General features: G+C 43.2%; 1 protein-coding gene across 1 annotated transcript in view; it reads right to left on the reverse strand.

Moving 5' to 3' along the window:
* The window catches only part of LOC128497658 (uncharacterized), a 62,285-nt gene extending 52,766 nt beyond the window's left edge, over nt 1-9,519 (reverse strand). Inside the window, exons 1-4 of the mRNA XM_053467822.1 lie at nt 9,299-9,519; nt 4,095-4,148; nt 1,529-1,594; nt 1,240-1,270 (exon numbers count right to left, since the gene is read on the reverse strand). Of these exons, the coding sequence (XP_053323797.1) occupies nt 1,240-1,270; nt 1,529-1,594; nt 4,095-4,148; nt 9,299-9,316 (169 nt within the window). The 5' untranslated portion in view covers nt 9,317-9,519. The remainder of the gene's footprint in view (nt 1-1,239; nt 1,271-1,528; nt 1,595-4,094; nt 4,149-9,298) is intronic.
* Nucleotides 9,520-11,336: the final 1,817 nt, after the last annotated feature.

Below are 11,336 nucleotides of genomic sequence, written 5' to 3' on the forward strand. Positions count from 1 at the left end.
TCCCAAGCACAGTGATACCACCCATGCATGTATTTACCCAGCCGGGGGAAAAAGGGCCACATTTGGGGCATGTGCATTTTTCAATGTTGAACTTTGACATTTGGTGATCCTGTGCCCATGCCCTATTTGGTACATCTTTGAGCCTGGCCAATTCAATGTGTCCAATAAAACTATATATTTTTGAAAAATAGATACCCCAGGGTATTTTAAATGCTGGTAATTTAACTATTTCCATGCACAGACTTTACCACCAGCCTTTGTCAAAATTTGCAGTAGTATTTTTTTTGTGCGTATTTTATTTTTTTTTGGAGCTGGAATTTTCTCCTGATAGTGGAAAATTATTTTTACATGTTACCACTTATTTTAAAAACTTTTTTTGTATTATTTTTAAAGTACTTTACTAATTACATTGTGATTAGAAAGCTGGGCTCCATTGACTTACATGATTGAATGCAGTTCTCAGGAGGGTCTGGAGAGTTGGAAACTTTTTCAGCTTATTTTTTTTCTTAAAGAACGCGCCGCATCTTGCAAGTGGCAAACTTCTCGCAGTGGCTGTTGTGACCGCTCTCCAGAAAGGTCACAGAGCGTCCTGGGGTGGATGTTCGGTGTTGCTGAATGCCTCAACAGCTATTGAAGTTAAACTCTTTCAAAACGGATGTTGAAGCCCCAGTCATGGCCCCTGATGCCAATCTCTGTGTTGCTGAATGCCTCGACATTGAGGCATTATAGCAACACCCTTTGGGTGAAGAAAGCGAACGTAGACTACACTTGTTTAAAGTCAAGACGGTCCTGGCATGTCGATTGTCGTTAACTGAATGTTTCTGCATGATGTCAATTGTCATCAAGGGGTTAAACAGGGTAATTGTTTTGGAGAGACTTGATTTCATGACTTTTCTCTGCTAAATGTTAAGGTTAGATGTTGCAAAATTAGCATCCTTTATCTAAAATTAGCCCAAAAAGGAGTCTTTTCACAGGCTTTAGAACAACTCCATCAATTTGATACTAAAAGTATGCTTAGCTTGTGCCTTTGTTGGTTAAAGAATTTGTTGTTGAAGCTGAGATTTGTGGCTAGCAGACTCATTTAACCAATTTCCAGTCTTTTTTTCTACCTTTTTTTCGTTAACATCCTTTGATAAGACTTATTGCTAGTCTATTGTTTTTACTATTCCCTGAGCCAGTCAGGGAAAAATCAAATAGAACGAAAAATGTTAACACAAAAAAATTATGTTCCGTACTCACCCAGATTGTTCAGCCTAACAGATTCCTTTGCCTAATAACAAAAAATTACACATTTAATGTATGTGTGTTGGACTTTTTCACATATAATTTGATATGAAAACTGGGTATAAAATACATAACATAGGAGACAGAAGAATTCATTGGGGTAGATGCCAGCTGTGATTGGCATAATACGCATTTTGTATTTACACACTGAAAGAAAGAAATGTGCATATGGATGATCCCCCAACACAAACAAAAAACTCCTTATTTTGATTCCCTACCCCTCCACAAGTTTTCCAGCACTTACCTTGTGTTTTTTTCCTTTGAAATGCTCATTCAGGCTTGAAGCAGAAGTACATGTGACATTACAGAGCTAGGGAAAAAATGCAAATAAAGGTGAATATGGGGAAATCCTATTTTCCCAGGTTTAACAATATGCTCAGATGCAGTCATTATTCAGGTCTGGATAACTGGCCATAAAGGAGCTGGCTGTGTCAATAAATTACTGCTGATCCTTGACAATGAGGATCCATTTGCATGGGACGGACACAGTCAGCTACTATACCTCTGCAGAAAAGAACAGGGGACAAGGCAGCAGTGACCATAGGCAGTTAAGTAAAGTGGTCTTTTTCTAGCAAAGGTTTGCAGAATTGTTCCCTTTATATGCTGACATACACACTCATGCTAATGCCATATTATAACAAACTAGCAGCACACTAACACACATGCACACACACTGGCTAACACTATACACATATGAAATTATACACCAACACTATGGACACACACACCAGATCTGGCACGACAATACAGTAGACATACTGACTCTGGCACTATACATTTACACACACACACAAAAACACACACACTGACTAGCACTATGCATTGACACACCTACACACAGATACTACAGTATACACATAAACCCCCCCCCCCGTGGAGACCAGTCTAAAAGTTTAAAACCCTTGTACCAACATAATGGCCCTCCATAACACTGCTCCTCAATACATCTCTGCCCTCGTGAAAAAATACTCTCCTACTCAATCTTTACATTCTTACCGTGGGCTGAGGGTCTCCTCCCAACGTATCACCTGTTCCTTTTCCCAACTACAAGACTTCACTCGTGCTGCCCCATACCTCTGGAACCTACTTCTGCCGAACCTTCAGCTTTCAGCCTCCCAACAGTCAAGAAAAATCTCAAAACCCACTTCTTCAGAGAAGCATACCATCTTAGCTGCTGGAACTTCCTTGTCACTTATACAACCCCCACAGTACTTCCTTATGTTTGTCCTGAGCCCATTCCTTCAAGATTGTAAGCCTGCGAGCAGGGCTCTCTCCACCTAAGGTATCGGTTTGTCTTAATCTGTCAATTCTAGTCTTGTCATACCCCTTAAATATATGTATTGTAAGAAGTGCTGCGGAAATTGTTGGCGCTAAAAATAAAACTAAAAAACTAAATTATAAAGATTGGTGAAACCTAAACATAGAACAAGTAGTGGTGCATATCCAGCACAGAGGATTGTTTCCCTCACTGCAGCAAGAACTATATGTGCTTTCACCCGGGGTATGCAGTCCAAATAATAAATGTCGCTGGATGTATTGGCATCACCAAATTCATTTACCATGTTCCAGAATCTTTTGACAGACATTGGAAGAAGTCAGCATTTTCTTCTTGACACTTGGGACACAACCCTTAATCTTAACCCCTTTAATCCCTTATGGGCGTACCGGGACGTCCAAAAAAAAAAAAAAAAACCTCTCAAGAACCCCCTATGGACGTACCGGTACGTCCAGCCCTTCTTGCAGCGTCAGGGACACATCCCTGCCGCTGCACGGGAGATCAGGCATCGCCAGCTTTCTGCTGCCCGATCTGATGTAACAGCTTCCGGCATGAAAGCCGGAAAGTTGTTACATTTTAAACTGCCTGTTCATGCGTTCAGGCATTCCCTTTCCGGGTTGCGTCACTGCTGACGTAACCCGGAAGTTCATCGGAGGCACAGACGCTGCGATCTCTATGCACGTCTGTGAGGACCTGCATAGAGATCACAGTGTGATTGGTGCAGGGGGATCGCGGGGAGGGGAGTGAGAAACCATGTCTCTCACCCCCCCCCCCGAAACGGAAAAGGAGTTATTAATTTAAAAAATAATAAAAAAAATCAATAATAATATAAAAAATAACGTGAGCTAAGTAATGTAATTGTGACATCACTGGCATGTTCAGGAGGTCCCTAAGAGGACCTTATAGTATGTTCCCTGGTGCTGGGAAAGTATGGAAAATCTATATAAATTAGGTATTTCTGAAATCAGGACACCTGAATTGATAAACTTGGAGGGGATTTTTCCATCACTTTACCTAATTTTGTGAGGATTCAGCGGGAAAATGTAAAAAATATTTTTTTTTTCTAATTTTCGCTAGTTTTTACTAAATTTCTCATTCTAAATTTTCAGCTAATCATGCAACTATGGTATCAAAAGAAAGCTCTATCTCTCCTTGAAAAAACAATATATTGTTTACATGGGTACACTATTCACAGGAAGAGAGAATAATCGGTGAAATGGCAAAACTGCTCTGGGACTTGAGGTACCAAAAATCCCTGGGATTGAAGGGGTTAATGTATTCCATACGACATTCCAAACACTGGATCTACCAAAACACAGGTTTTATGACCCATCTTTCCTGCGTGCCAAGGGGGAAATTTCATTATTTTTTTTATTTATAATATTATATATATATATTATATATATAGCTGCTCCTTCAGCTATCAACATTGCAACGCAGATAAAGGTATGTGCTGATTTAGAGTCAAGTATCAGAAGTCTAAAGTATTACAAAAACAGTTGCTCATCTGGAATACCATAAAGTAAATACTTACTTCACACGTGTAAATGCCTTTAGTTCTGTTACATGCCATGTTCAGATCCATGCTCTAAGAAACAAGAATCACAAATAAATGTCACTCAGTACTGAGACCATGCTCATGATCAAGAAACAAGCCTTATGCTAGAGTATTGCCTTATACAAATAAATACCGTATCTTTCATTATAACCCCTGTGAGTTAACTGTAAACTGCCTATAGCATAGTTACCTTTTATATTTAAATGATAGATTTGCAGAGCTAAGATAAAGGTTTAAATACATGTTCCTTTAAACCAGTGCTGCCATTGATGTTCCATGCCATTACAATCAAGGTTCCTTACCCTTTTCCAACCCTTCAATGATGGAAATAGGGCTGGTCTGGCCTTTCCAGATAATGGAAAAAATTCCCAGTATGACAGGTATTATACACTGCTCAAAATAATAAAGGGAACACTAAGATTACACATCCTAGATCTGAATGAATGAATTAATCGTATGACATACCGTATTTGCTCGATTATAAGACGACCCTGATTATAAGACGACCCCCCAAAATCTGAATATTAACTTAGGAAAAAAAGAAAAAGCCTGAATATAAGACGACCCTAAAGGAAAAAAGTTTTACCAGTAAATGTTAATTCATGTAAACTATTTTTTTTAATAAAAGCTATGATTGAGAAAAATATTTTTTTTTGTTTTTATTTCTTGTATTTTCCAACCTGTCCCCCAGTTACGCACATCTGCCCCCAGGCTTGCCACACCAATATGGCACTGTGGCCCATGATATGCCTTTTAACCCTCTATATGCCACTGTGCCCCATGGTATGCCTTTTGACCCCCTATGTGCCACTCTGCCTCCAGAAATGCCTTATACCCCTATATCCCATTCTGGCATTTAGGGGGTTAAAATGCATATTATGGGGCAGAGTGGCATATAGGGAGGTATAAGGCATTCCAGGAGGCAGAGTGGCATTAAGGGAGTTAAAAGGCATTATATAGAGCACTCTGCCTCCAGAAATGCCTTATACCCCTATATGCCACTCTGGCATTTAGGGGGTTAAAAGGAATATTATGGGGCAGAGTGGCATATAGGGAGGTATAAGGCATTTCAGGAGGCAGAGTGCACTATTAAATGCCCCCTTAACGCCACTCTGCCTCCTGAAATGCCTTATACCTCCCTATATGCCACTCTGCCCCATAATATGCCTTTTAACCCCCTAAGTGCCAGAGTGGCATATAGGGGTGTAAGGCATTCCAGAAATGCCCTACACACACACACACACACACTTACCGGTGCTTCCAATTTCCTGCTGTATTGCCGGGGCAGCGGGTTGACGTCTCATTCCGCGGCAGCCGGAAGGAGGTGGAGTTGGCAGCGGGGGTTTGTATGCGTCCGTCGCAAATACCTTCCCCGGCTGTCAGAGATCAGGAACTCTGGAGCTCTGACAGTCGGGGAAGGTATTTGCGACGGACGCATACAAACCCCCGCTGCCAACTTCACCTCCGGAAGCACCGGTAAGTGTGTGTGTGTGTGGGGGGGGCGTTAAATTGGGAGGGGGGGCGACGACAGGAGGATCCAGGTCCCCTGCAGCGGTGCGGGGGATCTGGATCTTAGTCTCCTAATCAGACCTCTATTTGAGGTCTGATTAGAAGACGACCCCGATTATAAGACGAGGGGTATTTTTCAGAGCATTTGCTCTGAAAAAAACCTCGTCTTATAATCGAGCAAATACGGTACTTTCGTCTTTACATAGTTCAATGTGCTGACAACAAAATCACACAAAAATTCTCAACGGAAATCAAATTTATCAACCCATGGAGGTCTGGATATGGAGTCACACTCAAAATCAAAATGGAAAACCACACTACAGGCTGATCCAACTTTGATGTAATGTCCTTAAAACAAGTCACAATGAGGCTCAGTAGTGTGTGTGGCCTCCATGTGCCCGTATGACCTCCCTACAACGCCTGGGCATGCTCCTGATGAGGTCGCGGATGGTCTCCTGAGGGATGTCCTCCCAGATCTGAACTAAAGCATCCGCCAACTCCTGGACAGTCTGTGGTGCAACGTGGCGTTGGTGGATGGAGCGAGACATGATGTCCCAGATGTGCTCAATCGGATTCAGGTCTGGGGAACGGGCGGGCCAGTCCATAGCATCAATGCCTTCCTCTTGCAGGAACTGCTGACACACTCCAGCCACATGAGGTCTAGCATTGTCTTGCATTAGGAGGAACCCAGGGCCAACCGCCCCAGCATATGGTCTCTCAAGGGGTCTGAGGATCTCATCTCGGTACCTAATGGCAGTCAGGCTACCTCTGGCAAGCACATGGAGGGCTGTGTGCCCCTCCAAAGAAATGCCACCCCATACCATTACTGACCCACCGCCAAACCGGTCATGCTGGAGGATGTTGCAGGCAGCAGAGCGTTCTCCACGGCGTCTCCAGACTCTGTCACGTCTGTCACACGTGCTCAGTGTGAACCTGCTTTCATCTGTGAAGAGCACAGGGCACCAGTGGCGAATATGCCAATCCTGGTGTTCTCTGGCAAATGCCAAACGTCCTGCACGATGTTGGGCTGTAAGCACAACCCCCACCTGTGGACGTCGGGCCCTCATACCACCCTCATGGAGTCTGTTTCTGACCGTTTGAGTGGACACATGCACATTTGTGGCCTGCTGGAGGTCATTTTGCAGGGCTCTGGCAGTGCTCCTCCTTGCACAAAGGCGGAGGTAGCGGTCCTGCTGCCGGGTTGTTGCCCTCCTACGGCCTCGTCCACGTCTCCTGATGTACTGGCCTGTCTCCTGGCAGCGCCTCCATGCTCTGGACACTACGCTGACAGACACAACAAACCTTCTTGCCACAGCTCGCATTGATGTGCCATCCTGGATGAGCTGCACTACCTGAGCCACCTGTATGGCTTGTAGACTCCGTCTCATGCTACCAGTAGATTGAAAGCACCACCAGCATTCAAAAGTGACCAAAACATCAGCCAGGAACCATAGGAACTGAGAAGTGGTCTGTGGTCACCACCTGCAGAACCACTCCTTTATTAGGGGGTGTCTTGCTAATTCCCTATAATTTCCACCTGTTGCCTGTTCCATTTGCACAACAGCATGTGAAATTGATTGTCCACTGTGTTGCTTCCTGAGTGGACAGTGTGATTTCACAGAAGTGTGATTGACTTCGAGTTACATTGTGTTGTTTAACCCCTTGATGACAATTGCCGGTCCGGGCACGTCACCGAAAATCAAGTCGATAACTAGGACCGGCACGCAAACATAGGCCATTGTGCCACAGACTTCACGGCTGGCTGAGCCATTGAATTGTTTACCACAGGCAGTATGATAAGGAGTCAGGGTTTTATCTAGCAGACTAGCTTAAGATAACAGAGCTACACCACATACAAGTGGGTAACATACAGCTGCCTGAAACATTATATAATGCAAAAATGGTGGCAATCCTCATCAAAAATAATTCAGCCGTTTTTTGTCACAAATCGCTGGTTTTATGAGCTACAAAACTCTATAAAACTGTTGAGACGCGCACAGTAAACTTATCAGAGTCAGCATGCTTAATGCAATTTTCACACTAAATGCCAAAAAAAAAGGTATTTTTCATTTGGATTCCAGTGTTTTACCACATGTAAATGGCACAGAATATTTTTAGTTGTGGGAGTTACAGAGTTAGACTTCTTGGAGGTCAATGGGTGTAGCAGCACCAGCAGCCAGCCACATGTATGCAAATTACCACATGGATGCTTTAGATATTTTGGGTCTCGATGACAGGGAAAACATATCACAGCCATGTTTTTTAGGACACATACACATTTCACTAGTACTTTCCAGCAGTATGCTACACGCATGCATGTTATAACAACTCTCTTTGCGCTTTGTGTTGGGTACTAGCACGTGAAATGTATGTGTCCTACAACACATGGCTCATGTGGTCACCCAACCTACAGCTCCCAAGTATAACTTTTGAGACAGTTCTTTATTGACTCTAGAGGATCCCAAACAGATCTGTCACAAAATAAAGTTGTGTGTAAAATTCACTTTGTGTGAATGTTATGGGTAACGCTTTGTTAACTTCCTTTTCTCAGGATCTGCATTACTTCGCTTTATGTTGCCTACTCTTTTTATGTGGCCTCTCCGAGATGTCATTTTAAGTGGTTTATTTTATTGGCAGCGCGATGTCCCTGGCAACGAGTGGGAAATCAGGAAAACAATTGAGAGATTATGGGGTTCAGTTAAACGGTGTAAAAAGAAACATGGCAGAACTTCCCGACAATCCATCCAAACTTACTCTGCCGACTATACATGATTGGCCTCCAGAAATTAAACATGTGTTAAGAAATTGAATAACCACACATTCTTACTATTAAAGTTTGTTAAGAAAGTTTGGTAAAGATTACATACATTACATTTATTTATATAGCGCCAGCAGATTCCGTAGCGCTGTTACTATCCGTGGAATGATTTAATATCACACATCACAAACTGGCACAAAAGGAGATGAGGGCTCTGCTCTTGTGCGCTTACAATCTAGTCGGAGGTTGAGGGGGTTTGTGAAACAGTAGGAGAGGACTGCTTGGACGGAGATGATCTGTAGATTTTAAAGGTTAAATGTCATGTTACCCTGAGAATGTTAAATCAAAGGCATCCGTGTCATATGGTAGATCTAAATTGTCCTGAAAGCTCGCACTCTAAACCTACTCAGCCATTTGTTTCTTACAGATCCGATTACAATAGGTTATAAGTAAAACCCGTCCCCGGATTACGTCACGCACACAAACACACGTGCCCAAGATCAATAGATCAACTGTTTTCACTAGTATTATTAACTAACCGCAATGCCAAACACTATCAAATAATTCGTTCCCGCGTGGGGACACGTACATGCTCACGATCTAAATCTTTAACACTTGACCTTAAGGCAGGCAACATGTTTGCAGCAGGGAAGACAGTAATCGCAAACGCAAAACTATGTTCCCGGTAACCGAGAGATCTCAAACGGTTAACCCTTTGAATGCCAGGCAGCGGAATCCGCAAACGCACCGTTCAAGGGTTCAAACCTGGGCGCAGTCTTATCCTGCAGCGAGAACGTATAGCGGGTGCAAACGTCCACCTCTCTTTCCCGCGTCGCAGCGTTAGTGCATAACCACCGCGTCCGCCTTTCGGATTATTTTCCCCGTAGGGAGCTACTTACAAGCGAGTCCTTACCTTCTGTACAGGGTGCATTGTTGTGTATCCCGGGAAGGAGGCTGTGCGGATATTACGCCCCTCAAAGTATTTTCCTCTGAACACCACTTTAAAGCACTTCACAAGACATTTGCCTGTATAGATAGCTATAGCATTGGCTTCGAGAGTATGCACCAAACTAGACGACTGAGGTAAACAAGCAGTGAAGAGATAAAAGAAGCCTTTGGCCTGTGTAGCGAGATAGTTGTATGTAATCTACCGCTAGATGGCAGCATACCTCCAGTAAAGCACTACGTTAATCCTATATGCCATTACCTTTCTCACGCACGGTTTCCAAATGACAAATTCAGACAATATTATTATTATTTATTGTTTTATATAGTGCCATCAAAATATGTGGCGCTGTACAATGGCATGAAACTGTTCGCAACTTTTGGCATAAATAAATACAATTTATGTCTTTCATTATGTGTAATTGTTACTAGGAATGGGATTATTTTACCTCAGTGGAACTCCACCATACTGCCCAATATTGTTTTTTAATAAAACATCATTTATTTAAGTATTACATACTTAAAGCTTTATCTTAAACCCTCATAATTGCATGTGCTTACTATTGATATGAATACTCACCACACCCAGCCACTTCTCAGGGTAGGCAACTCTGAATGGCTTTGAAAGGGGGTTGGGCTATCAGTAGGAGGGGCGTGGTTAGCCAACTGAGGTGCAGGGCTACGAAAGTCGCTAATTATTACACTCATCCTGGGGTAGGTACCGTATATTCCGGCGTATAAGACGACTGGGCGTATAAGACGACCCCCAACTTTTACAGTCCAAATATAGAGTTTGGACTATACTCGCCGTATAAGACTACCCCTCTACCCAGTATACAACAACCAGCCAATCACGGCAAGCGATGTACCTTACCGGTGATTTGCTGGTTGATTTGCTGACATATACATACATGCACTGCCCTTACACACACACACACACACATATATAATATATATATCTATATATATATCTACACATATGCCTGTCCATACATACACATTTATACACTGCCCTCACCACACACCCCTGCCTTTACACACACACATGTATATGTATATGTATATGTGTATATATATGTGTATATATATATATATATATACACACACCAGTATATATATATATATATATATATATATATATATACACACACACACACACCAGTATATATATATATATATATATATATATATATATATTTCTCCCCCTTTGTCCCTTTCTCCCCATCTCTTACCTTATCTTCTGTCTTCTTTCTTCCATCCAGTTGTGAGAGCCCGATGTCTGGCACTTCAGACCTCGGCTTCCCTGCTCTCTAATCACTACGCGCCGGCTATTGATGCCGGGCGCCGGGACATGACGTCATCCCTGCGCTCGGCATCAATATCCGGCGCCTAGTGATTAGAGAGCAGGGAAGCCGAGGTCTCAAGTGCCAGACCTCGGGCTTCCCTGCTCCCTCATCACTACGCGCCGGCAATTGATGCGGGCGCCGGGACATGACGGCATCCCTGCGCTCGGCATCAATAGCCGGCGCGTAGTGATTAGAGAGATTGGTGGCTTCGTGGGAACCTCCGGCTTGGTAAGTACCCGGCGTATAAGACGACCCCCCACTTTTAAGAAGATTTTTTGGGGTTAAAAAGTCGTCTTATACGCCGGAATATACGGTAGTAGTGATGGGAAGTTCGGATCATTAAAGTGAATCGGATCATTTCGATTCGTTCACTGAAATGATCCGATTCATGATCCGAATCTTCGGATCACTCAGTGTGACTCACAGGAGGTACTGTTTTCCAGTAACTCTGTGCAGGCACACTAACGATTGGCCCCGCCCCTTTCATTATGAATCCTCCCCCCTGCCTCCAGTGATGTCAATGAAGGCAGAGAGTCGTTCAAAGATTCGGATCTTACAGGGATCCGAATCTTACAGTGATCCGGATCACTGTAAGATCCGGATCACTGTAAGATCCGGATCACTGTAAGATCCGGATCTTTGAACGACTCTCTGCCTTCA

This window comes from Spea bombifrons, chromosome 5 (assembly GCF_027358695.1).
Source record: "Spea bombifrons isolate aSpeBom1 chromosome 5, aSpeBom1.2.pri, whole genome shotgun sequence".
Taxonomy (NCBI): domain Eukaryota; kingdom Metazoa; phylum Chordata; class Amphibia; order Anura; family Pelobatidae; genus Spea; species Spea bombifrons.